Raw genomic sequence first — 18,225 nt, 5'->3', positions numbered from 1 at the left:
GGTATATCCATACACTGGAATATCATCCAACCATAACAAAAATGAAATGCTGAAGATGCTACGACAGGGATGAACTTTAAAAGCATTATGCTAAGTGAAAAGACGCCAGACCCAAAAGGCTACACATTGCATGCTTTGATTTATATGAAACAACCAGAATGGACCAATCTATAGAGACAGAAAACAGATAAGTGGTTGCCAGGAACTTGGGAGAAAAGAGAATACTGGATAACTACTTGGGTACAAAATTTCCTACTGGGGTGATGAAAATGTTTTGGAATCAGATCATGGTGTTACTGGCACAAATCTGTGCACATACTAAACTATACACTTCAATATCTGTCAAAATAAACTATTTTGAAAATCCAAATTGTCTTAGAGTGGTGGTTCTCAAAATTTGGCATGCTTCAGAACTACCTGGAGGGCTTATGAAAATAGATTGCTGGACCCAACTCCCAGAGGTTTCTGATTCAGTAGGTCTTGGACAGACACCAAGAATCTGCATTTATAACAAGCTCCCAGGGGATGCTGACGCTGCTGGCCCAGGGACCACCTCACTTTGAGGACCGGCCCTAGACTATTCAGAATAGCAAGGTCACACAAATGCTTTAAATGATTAAATCTTAGCCCTTTTTAAGGACTGTAAACTACCAGGCCAAATACCATGAAGTTTCTTTTCTGTGTATTGAATGTATGCATCAAACATAAAAGCATTTCTTTCTACTTTTTGATGAGTTTGGCCATGAAAAATAGTTTCAAATAACTATTTATTGATAAATGAGAGGCTTGGGTTCTAATCCCATAACTCAGAAATCAATTTGGCAAGAGCTTCCTGAGAAAGGAAAAGCAGCTTTCATGTCAGAGTTTGGGGCTGTGCCCGTATCAGTGATCTCAGGAGATAATCAAGAATTACTGTGGATTCAACATAATCCACTGAGTCTTGTAAATGGTTTCACATTAAGGATGCTCATTTTTTTTATATAATAGCTACCAAAAAATAATGCATCTCCCTTTAGTGTCATTCCTGCATAAAAAGATTAAGCAACAAAAACCCATGAGGGTCTGAGTCATAAATTATTGTGCTGCCATTAATAAAATTGCATCTCTACATGGATTGGAAGATGGTTCTTCTAAAAAAAATTAAAATTGACATTCTTTTGGTAACATTCAATTGTATAGAGCATTTACAAAAGCCCCAGAAATCTAAAGGATTGTAAGACGATTGCTTAAATGGAGAGATAAAGGATAAAAAATGATTTCAAATATCATTTTTGTGGTTATTTTTATTATTTTGTGTTTTTAAATTTGCCTTTTTCTTAACATTTCTTTACTCTTAAGCATGGTCATGAATATGATCTTAACTTCTCACATATTAAATTCTTCTCAAACTTTAATCTTATAATAAAATAACATTTAGCATATAAGAAAAACTAAATGCCTTCAAGATAGGAATTCAAACCGTAAGTACCTGGGGCATTCCACAGTTTCTCAATTCGTTTAGAATTCTAAGGACTGCGTTGACTAAGAAAAGTCCATTTCTACTTGTATAAAGGCAGTGGAACATCTTAATTACCTTTGGAAACTGAAAGGGTCACGATATTCCATTATTCATACCTGAGCTATTTAGTCAAAGGTAGGAAAATGTTAGCAAATACAATTGAGAGGGGCGAAACTAGGGTTATTAACTGAAACGCTGTACTCTTTTACTTTCAAATGGGACTTTTTTCAACAACAAAATGTCCATCCTTAATTTATATTGTGACACATACTCAATTTTTATCCTCCAGACAAAATTATAAAGAGAACAAATGACAAAAGTGAGACATTAGGATTTGATTTGATCTTCCTAATTACACTGTTAGCACCCTGAGGGCAGGAAAAATAGCTCTCCCTCTCTCTCCTCTCTCTCTCCCTCTCTCTCTTTGGCAGCTAATTTAGTCACTGCCCCCTGGGTAGTAACAGCAAGTGAGAACAAATTTATCAAATAAATAATTAAAATTTTCAATCCAAAATCAGACCAAGGCTACATACTATACCATTCCATTTACATGAAATGTCCAGAATGGGTAAATCCATAGAAACCAAAAGTAGATTAGTGGTTGCCAGGGGCTTGGATGGGGACTAGGGTGAAGAATAGGGAGTGACTTCTATGGGGCACATGGTTTCTTTTGAGGGTGATGAAAACTTCTAGAACCAGATGGTGGGGAGGGTTGTCCAACACTGTGAATGTACCGAATGCCACTGCATTATACACTTTAAAATGGTGAGATACATTTATGTCATGTGAATTTTACCTCAATGAAAAGAAAAAACCAGGCCAGATTGCAAAATCCCAACCACTGCTTATAACATCCATTATCTATTACCCTCATTTCCACACACACACACCCTCTCTCCCCATCTCCCACCCCCAGCACATTTAGTAAGCTAAATGACTGTGAGCAAATTAATAATAGAGAGCAGAACCATCTGCTCCCTCCCAAAGTCACCTCCATGCCACTAATGGTCAAGCTTACCAGAGACCCTGGATAATAACAAGGAAGCAAAATATCCAAGAACCCAAAACCTCCCCCTGCCAATGATCAGAGCAGATTACACTTGCTTTTCTGTTGCATCTATCTGTACCTAAGCAGCTTATTTTGAGAGATGATTATAGCAAGTGATTTCTGTGGTCACCAAGCCAGAGCCTCATCTAGAGCTAAGTGCACAGCAGCGCTCTCTCTCCCATCCTCCTAGAATCCTGCTCACAACATGTGCCCAGGTTATTCAAGGAAGCCAAACCCCCAGAAGGTACACTGAAGCTGTAGCCCCAGCAGAGGGAGGTGAGAAGGGAGGAGGTACAAGGACTCAAAAATTCAGAGAGCTGGGCTGAGAAGAGTCTGAGTGGAGGGAAGCCTGCCTCCCAGTCGGTCATTCAGCAAGCGGAAGGCAGGATGACAGACAGTGCATTCTGCCAGGTGATCTTTTCCCTCCCAGAAAAGCTGAGATCCGAAAGATAGACTAGGGACTGTACTGGGTATGAATTTGCCCATGTCTCGAAGACAGACGCCTCCTATTTATTTTTAGCACCCCACTGTCAGATGTTTTCAGAGAACACCTCCCCCGTCATAGCCAGTGCTTTTTTCTGCAGTTAATTACACTCTCAATGACAATTGTTTTTTTAAAAAATCCCAAAACAATTCAGTGTAAGAGAAGCAAAAACGCTGAGTTCCAAGCCTGCAACACTGAGACGGTCAGCTCTAGACAGGAGGCCCGTCTAGCCTGCAAGACCAAAGAGATTCTGGCTGGTTAAAGGCGCACGTTAAACATACAAACAAACAAAAAATACCTTGTGAGCTCTTCTTTAATCTTCAAGGGTTCATGTGGGTAGAATTTCACTCTAAAGCACATGGTGTATGGTGGATGAGCTGAAACATCATAAAGAAAAGGCATGAGAAAAGCAGCAAAAGACCATGGCCTCAAACACACACGGGAAAGGCAGCCGTGCAGCCTGACAGACTAGCCTGGGGAGTGGGGGCCAAGAGGGGGTGATTGTTTTGGAAGAAGCACATATGATGCCCAAGAAAACAAAGCGACAGCAACAACAAAACTCAAAGAAAATGCTTGACAGGACTCCCAGAGCAAATGTAGAATACTAGCAACCTAGTCAGTGAGCTCATTTTTCCACATCACAGCTCGCCTTCATTCCTTCATTCTCTCCAGCACACAGCTCCAGAGAACACTTCTCTTCTGATTCTTCCCACCCCTTGTGACAAACAAATTGCCCATAAGCACCATTCAAGTTGCTGGGCTCACAAAAGATTTTTTTAGCCTGTGAGGTGGAAAAAAAAAATGTCACTGCACATGACTAGTTTTCCCAAAATGATGGTGCCTCTGAATTAAAATTAAGATTTAAAAGATGGAGTCAGCCATGCAGACATCCTACTTTGCAGATTTTTAGTATTATCTATCTATAAAGGCAGTCACCTGTATGAAAATAAACACTGTTGGGCAGCCGGGCGTGGTGGCTCACGCCTGTAATCCCAGCACTTTGGGAGGCCAAGCGGGCGGATCACCTGAGGTCAGACCAGCCTGACCAACAAGGAGGAACCCCATCTCTACTAAAAATACAAAAAAAAAATCAGCCAGGCATGGTGGCATGTGCCTGTAATCTCAGCTACTCGGGAGGCTGAGGCAGGAGAATTGCTTGAACCCAGGAGGCGGAGGTTGCAGTGAGCTGAGATTGCACCATTGCACTCCAGCCTGGGCAATAAAAGTGAAACTCCATCTCAAAAAAAAAAAAAAAAGGAAAAGAAAAAAAAGAAAAGAAAACATTTTTATAACTTTCTGGTTTCCCTGAAGGGAAAACCCTATGTAGGCTGCAATTCTGGATGAGGTTCATGATTCTGGAGTGTTCTAATTTGCATCAAATATCCAGAACTCACCCAGCTAATGGGGATTCTACAGGACTTCCAAGACCTTCCATCATAAGATCACTACCGACTTGCAATATTACTCTGATAAATGCATACAAGTGTAGTGAGATGCATTCAGATTTCAGTTAACATATAAAATGAACATCTTAAAATCAAGGAAATAAAATAGTTAGCATTACTATTTCCATGGATCGGACATACCACTCATTTGCTTCTGTATCAGTAAAGCTACTTGGGATCAGTTTTCAGTCTACATTCAAACGTGAATATGAAACAACATCCTATTTTACCCAAATTCCTCTTTCAAGATACGCAGGGGTTAAACTGCCATCCAACTCTACAATGTCTGGACTACTCCAGATGTAAACAAATCCTTTACATAAGAAAAGCCATAGGGTTCTTGAATATGAATGTATAATAAGAATAATTTAATATGAAAAACAATTATTAAAAATGATTTGATAGCATCTAAATTACAAAATAAAGAGCAGCATCTTGCTGATGATCTCAGCAGAGAAAAACTGATCATACACATACACACACACACACACACACACACACACTAGAACTCTTTTCATTCAATGCCCTACTTCCCTACCAACAACTGGCAAAATTCTTAACTGAAATGAGTGCTCCTAACCTGATCCTATGTTCCCTAGATTTAAGAAAAGAACCTTTTTTTTTTCCTGAAGCACTAGGAGAAAATAGATAACTTCTATACAGCAAAGAAAAAGCTTAGAAAAGTACATCATTCATCTTTAATGATATCTAGAAATTCAGTTCTAATACAAAATAATTTCTCTTTAAACATTTCCCAGCTTTCTTTTAAGTTTGTTTAAAGTACCATCTTTAATAGAGATAGATAGAGATAGGTAGATAGATGATTGATAGATAGATACATGATAGATAGATAGATAGATAGATAGATAGATAGATAGATAGATGATAGATAGATAGATAGATAGATGATAGATAGATGATAGATGATAGATGATAGATAGATAGATAGATGATAGATAGATAGATAGATGATAGACAGACATGCCATCCTGCTTCATTATTCACTTTGTCTCTAATCCTGCCCCATCTGTCTCAGGTGCCTACCCAACTTCATCACACCCCAAACTCTCCAACCCATGTTAACAACTTTCATCTATATTCTTCCCCTCCTTTTGCCATCCTCACACAAATATATGCCAACATGATTATATTATATATGTGGAGAGATTTTTAATTTATTCTAACAAAATAAGATCATACCGTACATGTTTCTCTCACTTTCTTCACTTAACGCTATATCCTGCCCATCCTTCCAGGATAGTAAATAGAGATCTAACTTAATATCTATAGTAACTACAGAATAGTTCATATTATGAATACACCAGACTGTACTCAATTATTCTCTTTTAATTGTCATTTAGGTCGTTTTCACACTTTTGCAATTCAAACTATTCTACATCAAACCATATCCATCCTTGTGCATAGGTCGCTATATGCTTGTATTTTTATTTCTATAATATAGACTCTCAAAAGTTGAATTGTTGGATCAATAGGTATGGGAAAATGTTTTAAAGAGAGCAGAAAAATAAAGTTCCCTGACTATCAGCAATTTATACAAAGGAAGATCACAGAAAATGGCCCCAAACGAGAGCTGTCCTTCTCTTCTTCCTGAAGCATTAACTTCTTAGTGTCCTAAGTTGGCTTCAGTAAGCATCAGAGCTCCTCAGATACAAATAGTGACTCGCACTTGTTCCAAAGGATCAGGCAGTGAGGCCCAGAACTGCTCCCCAGTGCTCTCCTTGACCATGTCTGAGTGTAGGAAGCCTTCCCACCCAGTTCTCCTCACTCCAAGCTCTGAGGCTCCAGGAAGGTCTAGTGCTTCTCCCACATATATGAAGAGTCCTTCCATCATCTGAAGATGGCACTTGTGGGCCTTCTGAGTCTTCCCTAAAATAAACATCCCAGTCCTCTTCATTTGAAGCAGTTCTGAATGGCCTTCACCAGCCGGCCCCTCCATCCTAAGTAGATTCTTGTCTGCTCTATGCTTCCTCAAGCCTGGGGCCCTAGGATTGCCAGCCTCATTCTGGACATAATTGTCATCTCCTGTCAATGGTCTCCTCTCAGTGTTGATTTGCCCTGAGTTTACAATAGGCCCACAGTCTTAATTCTTTTCATATCTGCTGTTGCTAAGTCACACAGAACAAGCCACTATGTTTCTGACATCTCCCTCCATGTGCTGGGATATGATCACAGGAGAAATCAATACAAGGTGCTCAAGATATGCTAACTATTGAACCCCTTGTCAGAGAAGGGATGAGAGCTGGCGGCAGGAAAAACAAGAGGAGGCACTTTTCAAGTTTAACATTTTCTATTTTTTTCTACCATCATATATGCCCTACTGTGTTTTTCTCTCATATCTAGCCAACATCATTGACCTCATGTCACCAATAAAAGAAGAGTTTCCCTGTAAGTTGGAAGAACCACTCAGTTCTGTCACAGTGATCCAGGAGTAGTCCCAGGGACCTGAACTGATGAGAAGGTCAATGTCTTCACCCAGGCCTGACGAGGCCACTGCAGTGGCGGGGGTGGGGGGGGGGGGCTTTTTCCTTAAGAAACTTACTTAAGGTTCTATTAATAGATGCAAAAAATTATATTATTATTTTATAAAGTAGTACTGCTAAAGAATGTTCCTTCACAGGGCTGGAATAGGCTGAAAAGATAAATAATTTCCCCCAAAATGCTGATCTAGTTGTGGATGACAAGATGCATGAGGGTGTAGAATAATATGTCTTGTTCAGCTTTTTATCCCCAGAGCTGATTATTGATAAAAGGTTGATTTTCTGAGTGTGTGGATAAATGAACTGGTGAATGATAAACCCCAGGCTCTGAGGCAGATGTCTAGAGGAACACTGAGGCCCTGCCATCACATTCATCCCTTGGTCCCTCTGACAGAATCAAAATACAGATCTAGAAAAGTTTGTCATCTGGATCACTACAGCAATTCCTACGATTTACATTTTGAAAGCCTCTTTTCTCAGCTTCTGTTCTTCCCACTCAACATCTGGAATAAAATTCAGGGACTCTGGAGTTGGTTACCATAGCTACTTCTAGAGGCAGGATTGATTAATTCAATCAACAACTATCTCTTGTTATAGGTAACAGACACAGTTTTAGATGTTGTACAAACATTCATTGCACAAATGTTAGCAGCTGTGAACAGACAAAAACTCTGTCTTTTTTTTTTCTTGAGACAGAGTTTGGCTCTTGTTGCCCAGTCTGAGAGTGAAATGGCACGATCTCAGCTCACTGCAACCTCTGCCTCCTGGGTTCAAGCAATTCTCCTGGCTCAGCCTCCTGAGTAGCTGAGAATACAGGCGCCCACCACAATGCCTGGCTAATTTTTTGTATTTTTAGTAGAGACAGGGTTTCACCATGTTGGCCAGGCTGGTCTCGAACTCCTGACCTCAGGTGATCCACCTGCCTTGGCCTCCCAAAGTGCTGGATTACAGGCGTGAGCCACTCTGCCTGGCCAAAAATTCCATCTTATGGAATCAACCTAAGTGCCCATCAATGGCGGACTGAATAAAGAAAATGTGGTACGTATACACCATGGAATACTATGCAGCCATAAAAAAGAACAAAATCACATCCTTTGCAGCAACATGAATGTAGCTGGAAGCCATTATCCTAGGAAAATTAACACAGGAGCAGAAAAACAAACACTGCATGTTCTCACTTAGAAGTGGGAGCAAAACATTGGGTACTCATGGACATAAAGATGGAAACAACAGACACTGGGGACTACTAGAAGAAGAAAGTAAAGGGGGCAAGTGTTGAAAAACTAACTATTGGGTACTATGCTTAGTAGCTGGGTAACAGGATCATTCATACCCCAAACCTCAGCATCATGAAAAATATCCAGCTAATAAACATGTGCATGTAACCCCTGAATCTAAAGTAAAAGTTAAAAAGAAATTCTGTCTTCATGGAGGACACATTCAGTAGGGATAAACAGGTATAAAAATCAAAATAAATATGTGAAATACCAGGACATTAGAAGGTCATATGTGCTATGGAAAAGAATAAAGCCAAGAAGATGTAACAGATGAGAGAAGACTGCCACCTCTGCTCCCTTTTCCCATCCCCACTCCAATCAAACCCACGAAGCATGTGCAATTCTTTTTACTACCTTGAAAAAAAATAAAACACTCAAAAATCAAATCATTTAAAATTGTAAGTCATTGAACAAGGAGGTTGGGGGTCATCTTTAACCCCAAGTGTGGTGGCAATGGTTTGGGGTCAGAAGTCCAGCATTTGAGCACTGTGGTGCACCCACACCAGCTGTATGACTGCTGGAAAAGGAGACTTCTCAGATGCAACATGGAAGCCCCCATTTACTCCCTGGGACATGTCCGAGGTCCTGAATCCCCTTGTACAACGATGACTAACCCCTTCTCCAAGCTGCTAAGTGTCTATGCAATCCAGCTTCCATGTGTTCTTAAACTACAGGGAAAGGGGAATGACGTAAAGAAAGATCCTTATCTGTGCCAAACATTTGGTGCAGAATCACTAGAGGAAATGTCTAATGAAGGAGCTATCTGCGCAAACCCACAGCCTGCATTGGAGCCCTTTCCCAACAGTATCATCATGAACAGCCTCTGTGCATCTTTACTAGACTGGGCAGCATGGCCACCCCACGGGAGAAGACATCCTGGCCTTATCTGATGTGGTGCTCAAGCACACAGGGTGGTGAAAACTCCAAATCCCCCAGAGGATAAGCCCCTGAGTTTTGAAGAGGATGTCCCAACAGTGATCTTGAGAAAGCCACCTAATTTCTCTTTCCTGCTCTGCAGAGGTCACAGTGCCAGTGCCAGCCATCATGTCTACCTTCCAGATGTGTTTGGGTGGATCCAAATGGCTCCTGGCACGTGCACACAGGGCATTATCTAAATGTGAGATTATGTTTTGTTGAGATAAACACTCCTACCAGAAGAAGAGAAGGAAAGTGGGAGGTGGAAATAGGAGGGAGGGGATGGTGAAGACTGAATTGAACTCAACTCAACAGCTGAAAAGTATTAACTCAGCCATGTAAGTGCTAAAAACAGAGCATACCACTAGAGTAGCAGAGAAGGGGAAAAAAGTGAAATCCACTTTTAAATGCCAAGAGCTTGTAATTGCACTGAGAACAGCAGGGCTCCTTTCTCACAGCCAACTGATACCTGCCAGACAAGGGCTGGGGAGCCAAGTGTCTCCTCGAGGCAGCTCAGTGGCCCCTTTTGTGTCAGCAAATCCCAGGGTAGCATCATTTTGCTGATTTGATAACACTGAGAACATGGAGAGAGGTACAGCTGTTTATAAAACAGAGACAGAATTTCTCATCTCCACAATGAGCCACTGCCCAGAAATGGAGTTGAGGATAGGAAACGATTAATTAAGCAGGATCCTGAGTGAAAGGGAAAAAGGGACTTTCTTTCTATTTCTGAAAAGATCAGATAGGATTTTTTGAGAGAGAAACATCACTTAGCAGCTTTTTTTTTTTTTTTTTTTTTTTGACAGAGTCTCGCTCTGTCGCCCAGACTGGAGTGCAGTGGCGCGATCTCGGCTCACTGCAAGCTCCGCCTCCCGGGTTCACGCCACTCTCCTGCTTCAGCCTCCCGAGTAGCTGGGACTACAGGCGCCCGCCACCACGCCCGGCTAATTCTTTTGTATTTTTAGTAGAGACGGGGTTTCACCGTGTTAGCCAGGATGGTCTCCCATCTCCTGACCTCGTGATCCGCCCGCCTCGGCCTCCCAAAGTGCTGGGATTACAGGCGTGAGCCACTGCGCCCGGCCAGCAGCATTTTTTTTCCTTAAAACCAAACGTTTTCCTCCAGTCATCATGAAGAATCATGGGGAAATCAGAAGCGTAATTTCAGGACTATACATACAAACTCACAATGTTTCTCATATACATTCTGATTTACAGCTAGGAAAAATCTCCCCAATTTCCTTTTTAACAATTTTTTTTATTTCGATAGGTTTTTGGGAAACAGGTGGTGTTTGGTTACATGAATAAGTTCTTTAGTGGTGATTTCTGGGATTTGGATGCACCCATCACCCAAGCAGTATATACTGTACCCAATGTGTAGTCTGTTATCCCTCACCACCCCCCACCCTTTGTCCCGAGTCCCCAAAGTCCGTCATATCATTTTTATGCCTTATAGCTTAGCTCATAGCTTAGCTCCCACATAAAAGTGATAACATGCGATGTTTGCTTTTCCATTCCTGAAATATTCAATTAGAGTCTTCAATTCCTGCAAATGCCATTAATTCATTCCTTTTTATGGCTGAGTAGTATTCCATGGTGTATATATATATAATATATATTTTATATATAATGCTATATATATAATATATATTATATATATAACGTTATATATATTATTATATATAGCATTATATATATTATATATAACATTATATATATTATATATATATAACATACATGGAATATATATACATATATTACATTTTCTTTATCCACTCATTGACTGATGGGCATTTGGGCTGGTTCCATATTTTTGCAACTGCAAATTGTGCTGCTATAAACATGCATGTGCAAGTATCTCTGTCGTATAATGACTTCTTTTTCTCTGGGTACTGGATACCCAGTAGTGAAATTGCTGGATCAAATGGTAGATCTACTTTTAGTTCTTTAAGGAATCTCCACACTGTTTTCCATAGTGGTTGTACTAGTTTACAACCCCACCAATAGTGTAAAAGTGTTCCCTTTTCACCACACCCACCCCAACATTTATTATTTTTTTATTTTTAATTATGGCCATTCTTACAGTAGTAACGTATCACATTGTGGTTTTTATTTGCATTTCTCTGATCATTAGTGATGTTGAGCATTTTCTCATATGTTTGTTGCCCATTTGTATATCTTCTTTTGAGAATGGTCTATTCATGTCCTTAGCCCACTTTTTGATGGGATTGCTTGTTTTTTTCTTGCTGATTTGTTGGAGTTCTTTGTAGATTCTAGATATTAGTCCTTTGTCGAATGTATAGATTGTGAAAATTTTCTCCCACTCAGTGGGTTGTCTGTTAACTCTGCTGATTATTTATTTTTTGTGCAGGAGTTTTTCAGCTTAATTAAGTCCCATATATTTATGTTTGTTTTTGTTGCATTTGCTTTTGGGTTTTTGGTCATGAAGTCTTTGCCTAACCCAATGTCTAGAAGGGTTTATCCAATGTTATCCAATGCTATCTTCTAGAATCTTAACGGTTTCAGGTCTTAGATTTAAGTCTTTGATCCATCTTGAGTTGATTTTTGTATAAGGTGAGAGATGAGAATCCAGTTTCATTCTTCTTTATGTGGCTTGCCAATTATCCCAGCACCATTTGTTGAACAGGGTGTCCTTTCCCCAGTTTACGTTTTTGTTTGCTTTGTTGATCAGTTGGCTGTAAGTATTTGGCTTTATTTCTTGGTTTTCTATTCTGTTCCATTGGTCTATGTGCCTATTTTTATACCAGTACCATGCTGTTTGGTGACTATGACCTTATAGTATATAGTCTGAAGTCGGGCAATGTGATGCCTCCAGATTTTTTCTTTTTGCATAGTCTTACTTTGTCTGTGTGGGCTCTTTTTTGGTTCCATATGGTTTTTAGAATTGGTTTTTCTAATTTTGTGAAGAATGATGGTGGTATTTTGATGGGAATTACACTGAATTTGTAGATTGCCTTCGGCAGTATGGTCATTTTCACAATATTGATTCTATCCATCCATGAGCATGGGATGTGTTTCCGTTTGTTTGTGTTGTCTATGATTTCTTTCAGCAGTGTTTTGTAGTTTCCTTTGTAGAGGTCTTTCACCTCCTTGGTTAGGTATATTCTTAAGTATTTATTTATTTATTTATTTATTTATTTATTTATTTGTAGCTATTGTGAAAGTGATTGAGCTCTTGATTTTATTCTCAGCTTGGTCACTGTTGCCTATATTCCTGTTGTACACATGCCATGCACAGCGATGCTAATGGATTCAACTGTGCTGCACTCAATAATGATATGGTTCGAAAGCACAAACTACCTCTGCACATATGCAAAATGATGCTTGAGCACCTAAAGGGGAGCACATTGCTCACTCATTCTCCAACTGTGACTCTAGAAATATGTGTAAATAAGCCAGCCACAGAGAGTGCAGGTTGCATTCACGACTGCTCTCTTCTACATGGAAATGATTATAATCATTAAACAACAACTGTTACTATCAGCATCATCAGCAACAGTGATGATCCTTCCCCTACTCTTACTGAAATGATAATCACTGTGTTTCCCCAGCTTCCAAAGCAGAGACAGGTTTTTTAAATCATGTTTAATTCATCTTCCTCTCGTTACAGTTCCCTCCTGTGCTTTTATCACACACAGGCATGCCCACCCACACACGTAGGCACTGACTAGAGTCACTCAGAGAACTCTCTTAGGGGAGATTGGAATGCTGAGTGGTTGCCTCACAAATCCTTGGTCTCTGAATTCTCTTCCTGCCTATGCCTGCTCAGGGGAAGCTTGAAAAGAGACTTTGGGGTCCAATACTTCTTTTTTTTTTTTTTTGAGACGGAGTCTTGCTCTGTCGCCAGGCTGGAGTGCAGTGGCGCAATCTCGGCTCACTGCAAGCTCCGCCTCCCGGGTTCACGCCATTCTCCTGCCTCAGCCTCTCCGAGTAGCTGGGACTACAGGCGCCTGCCACCACGCCTGGCTAATTTTTTGTATTTTTAGTAGAGACGGGGTTTCACCATGGTCTCGATCTCCTGACCTCGTGATCCACCCGCCTCGGCCTCCCAAAGTGCTGGGATTACAAGCGTGAGCCACCACGCCCGGCCGGGGTCCAATACTTCTAACCTCAAGTTTGTCACTTGAACAAATTGCTGTGTCCAAACTTACAACTCCCTGCCTCCATTTCCTCATCTGTAAAATGGGAATAATAATGGAACCAACCACAGAGAGCAGGGCATCAAACTTTCTCTGTAAAGGGCTAGAGAATAAATATTTTCAACTGTGGAAGGCTTGAGTTTTCTATCTCAATGACTCCACCCAGTTGTTGTAGTGGAGAAGCAGCCACCACCAATACATAAACAAGTGCGTATAGCTGTGCTTCAATAAAACACTGAAGTTTGAATTTGTATCATTTTTGTATGCCACAAAAATCTTATATATCTTTTGGTTTTTTTCAACCATTTAAAAATGTGAAACCTATTCCTAGACCAAAGGCCATATGAACATAGGTGGTGACTAGGTGTGGCCTGCGACCTGTCGTAGAGACCACAATGAGGATGACATGAGTTCATGACTGCAGAGCACTTCGCAGCCTGCTGAGATCTGTGGACTGAATGCATAGGAGTTATTGTTACTCTAAAGTGCAGGGAAGAAACCAACGTGGTTAAAGTCAAGTCCTTCAATGTTACCTTGCCTTTTGCCTTCATTGAAAGAGTGAGGGGGCACTGTCATCTCCCAGGGAGGAGTGAGGAAGAAGTGGGCATGAGACAGGTGTGTATATGAAGAGATATTTGGCAGCCCTGGCATCTAAAGAACAGCTTTGCTGCCTGAGCCGAGGGTACAATGACCTAAACACTTTAGCCAAAAGGTTAGCAAGAACACATGAAACTGAAGGCAAGAGACCCAGGAACCTGTTTGCTGCTGATGTTGTATAACTATCCAGACCCTTGGAGTCATGTTCGTAGGTGTAAATCAATATGTAGAAATAACAACTGTAACAGAAAAATTCAACTACTTATATAACTTGGTATTGAAATTTGACACTATAAAGTTGCATCCAAAAATCAGGAATTATAAAGGCTCTCTCACCAAAGGGAGACATGAACAAAGCCTTCCTACCCACTTGGCCCACACTTGAACCACCTCTAGTACTCACATACCGAGCATGGAACCTTCTGCCCATCATGGTTATCATTCAGACACTCATGCTGCCAACATGTGTAGTTTTGAGTCGTGTGGGCCCTTAAGAAAGAATGCGGGCATTCCTGAAGAAAGAAGGAAACCCCTGAAAGTACCACCCCAGAGATATAAGGACTTCCCCCAGGAGAGGCTCCTATTCCTTCTGCTTCCTCCACTACCCCTGTCATACTACCCCCCTTCTCATGAGGAGTGCTAGGTACTCCCTGAAACCCCTGCACACACTACTGCACCCAATCAAAATGATGTCAGTGTTGCCACCAATCATTGCATAAGCATAAAGTTAAAAATTAGAAATCTATGGCTTGTCAAGTGTGCACATCATTTAGAACTGCATGCTATAAAATTAAGGGTTTTTGTCATTACTATTGTTACTGTCCTCTCCTTCCATATTGGGAAACAAAGAAAAAGCACAACATGGAAACCATTTATAGGCTCAAATTGCATTAACTTCCTGGAAGAAGGATCAAATATAAAAATTCTGATGAACAGTTGAACTTGGTGGAATAACAGATACCTGGCCCAAGCTAATGAGCTGTCTCTAGAATAAGGTAAACAAACAGGTGTCCAACGCTGGAGACACTCCATGGCTGAAACAAAAATCATAGCTGCTCTTCTTGGAAAGAAGCTTTGGAAGAAGAAAACTGGGAAGAACAAAGGCATCCAAAACTAAACCATAGTACTTGGGGACTTTGTACTTTTTGATTTATGTAATGAGCTGTGTTCAGTTGTATGTTTTGCTTTTTTTTGTAAAAAAATGGCATTTGAACTTCCACCTGTGCCGTAAAAAGAGCATTTTAATCCTAGTCAGAAAGCATTTATTATGAATCAATAACATGCATAACATTTTATACAAAGCCATGAACAGGTGAAGAAATTTTCCAAACCCAGTGCTGGAGATTATGATGAGACAAGTATGGGTATACGAATGAGGATGATGGCATAGGCTGCCCCTTGCTCTGGAGGCAGGGTTACAGCCACAACAGGGATTTGAAGAAATGAATCGTGCAAAGCTTTACTGTCAAAAGCATGTGACCAAGGTCAGCAAAAAAGAACAACATACACAAAGGGGGCTAGAGGTAGTAAGCTAAAGAAAGAGGCTAAAAAAAAGTGCTGAGAGTACAGGAGATCTAAAAAACCCATGTCCACCTAGAACCTCAGAATGGAACCCTATTTGGAAATAGGGTCTTTGTAGATGTAATTGATTAATTAATTGCAATGTACTCATATTAGGTTAGGGTGGTCCCTAAATCCATTGACTGATATCTTTATAAGAGAAAGGAGAGTGAGACTTTGACACAGGGCACAGAGAAACATAGGCAGACACCATGTGAAGATGGAGGCAGAGTGTGGAGTGAGGCAGCTACAAGCCAAGGAAGGCCAAGGACTGCAGGAAACCAGCAGAAGCCAGAAGAGGCAGGAAGCATTCTTCCCTAGAGCCTTCGGAGGGAGCGTGGCCCTGCTGACAACTTGGTTTCAGACTTCTGGCCTCCAGAACTGTGAGCAAGTAGATTTCTATTGTTTTAAGCCACCCAGTATGTGATAATTTATTATGGATGCCCAAAGAAACTAACACACTCAGCAAGGGGAAAACTGGAAGGACAAGTGGAGTTCAGAGTCAAGCATCCAAGCTGGCCTCATGAGTATGAGACCTGTGGCTTTACACCAGAGCAAAATCAATGCTGTTGGTTCTCTCTCTCTCTCTCTCTCTCTCAGTCTCAATCTCAATTTCCTACTGACAAAAAATCATTCATTAGCAAGAGAGCTATTTGTTAGATTAGCCCCAAGGGGGACGTTGGAAAGCTAATGAATGAGACATAAACATGAAGTACCAAGACTATCACCGTCAAAGTCAGGAATTCCACGCCATCCCAGGTTTCCAGGGAGTGCCATCACAACTTCTGAGCACCACTGTCATCAGCCAGCAACAACTTGACTCAGTACTGCTATTATGGCTGAGTGGTATGCATGTGTTATGCAGAGGCTGGGGGTTCCTGCCTACCCTGATTTGCATGCAGAAGCCATTTCCAAGCACCCCAGCCCCTTCAGGGTGCTTGGGAGCAGCACAGTCTCTGGTAAATAGGGCAAGAATAGGATCTTAACTACCTTGCTGTGCTAATCAGGCCTCAGACAGGCACTAGCCAGAATTAAGTGGAGAGCTTGTTTAGAAGAGTAAGTGAGCTTTCTTTCATCTCAGTCTGTTTCTATAGAACATGCTTAATGCATACGCACCCTGCTTCCTTCCTTCCTTCCCTCCTTCCTTCCTTACTTCCCTCCTTCCTTCCTTACCTCCCTCCTTCCTTCCTTCCTTTTTCCTTCCTTCCCTTCTTCCTTCCCTCCCTCCTTCCTTCCCTCCTTCCTCCCTTTCTTTCCTCCTTCCTTCCTTTCCTCCCTCCTTCTTTGCTTTCTTTCTTCCTTCCTTCCTTTCCTTCCTCGCTTTCTTTCTTCCTTCCTTCTCTACTTCCTTCCCTCCTTCCTCCCTTCCTTCCTTGTTTTGCATAAAGATTTCTCTCCTTTTGCTTATTTTATTTTTATTACCAAGTCATATAAGAATATATTCTCATGGTAAAAGATATGAGTATAACATAACTACATATAAGAAAATGCAAAAGCCTCGTGTCCCTATATTACGCTCTCTTCCCCAGAGGTAACCACAGTTAAGTATACATCTTTCCAGTTCTTCTTCTATGCACTATATAGTCACACAAAAAAATTCTATTTTTATATAAAAGTATCATTATTTACGTGGTCTTTTAATCTGATTTTTAAACTCAACAATATATCTAGTAGGTCTTTCCATGTCAATAATACATGTCTGCCTGTTTTTTTTAATGACTATGTATACACACATAATTTATCCTTGCAAAAATTACTGGCCTTTTTATTGCTTTCTCAATGTTATAAGCAATGCTGTAATAAACACCCTTGCATAATATATACCTGTGCGTGAATAAATTTTGCTCTAGATAGATTTGTAGAAATTGATTTGCTGGACCAAGAGACATACGCATTTTTTTTTTTTTTTTTTTTTTTTTTTTGAGACGGAGTCTCACTGTCGCCCAGGCTGGAGTGCAGTGGCGCAATCTTGGCTCACTGCAGGCTCCGCCCACCGGGGTTCACGCCATTCTCCTGCCTCAGCCTCCCGAGTAGCTGGAACTACAGGTGCCCGCCACCTCGCCCGGCTAATTTTTTGTATTTTTAGTAGAGACGGGGTTTCACCATGTTAGCCAGGATGGTCTCGATCTCCTGACCTCGTGATCAGCCCACCTCGGCCTCCCAAAGTGCTGGGATTACAGGCGTGAGCCACCGCGCCCAGCCGAGACATAGGCATTTTTAATCTTGCAAGATATAACCAGATTACTCTCCAAAGTGGCTTTATCAGTTTACACACTCTCACCAGAAGTGTTACCCTCATCCTCATCAACTGGATATTATCAATAGTTACAATTTTCTCAGTATAGTAAATAAAAATATCTTATTCTAATTTGCATTTCCTTTGTAGCTAATGATATTGAGCATCTGTTTGTGAGCTTCTTGGTCATTTATTTTTATTCCTTCTCTGAGTCTTTTGCATAATTTTATATTGAGCGGTTCATCTGTTGGTTTGTAGCATCATACATAATACATTCTGCGTATTACTACTCGTTATATGTTTGGCAAATGTTCTTCCCATTATTTTCCCTGTGCTTTAATTTGCTTTACAGTCATTCATTCAACAAACATTTACTAAGAATCTACTCTGGCTGGGCGCGGTGGCTCACGCCTGTAATCCCAGCACTCTGGGAGACTCAGGCGGGGGCGTCACAAGGTCAAGAGATCGAGACCATCCTGGCCTACATGGTGAAACCCCGTATCTTCTAAA

At 40.9% G+C, this 18,225-nt stretch overlaps 1 protein-coding gene across 3 annotated transcripts in view; it reads right to left on the bottom strand.

The window, feature by feature from the left end:
- The window catches only part of FRMD3 (FERM domain containing 3), a 300,351-nt gene that overhangs the window by 99,357 nt on the left and 182,769 nt on the right, over nucleotides 1-18,225 (bottom strand). For all 3 annotated transcript variants that reach the window (XR_008656633.2, XM_055272137.2, XM_055272136.2), the window contains exon 4: nucleotides 3,329-3,407. Coding sequence is in view for 2 of the 3 variants with exons in the window: in XM_055272137.2 (XP_055128112.1) it covers nucleotides 3,329-3,407 (79 nt within the window). In the remaining variant the exon portion in view is untranslated. The remainder of the gene's footprint in view (nucleotides 1-3,328; nucleotides 3,408-18,225) is intronic.

The sequence above is a fragment of the Symphalangus syndactylus genome, chromosome 3 (genome assembly GCF_028878055.3).
Source record: "Symphalangus syndactylus isolate Jambi chromosome 3, NHGRI_mSymSyn1-v2.1_pri, whole genome shotgun sequence".
Lineage (NCBI taxonomy): Eukaryota > Metazoa > Chordata > Mammalia > Primates > Hylobatidae > Symphalangus > Symphalangus syndactylus.
The sequence above is the reverse complement of the archived record's forward strand: the minus strand, read 5'-3'. Positions and strand labels throughout refer to the sequence as shown.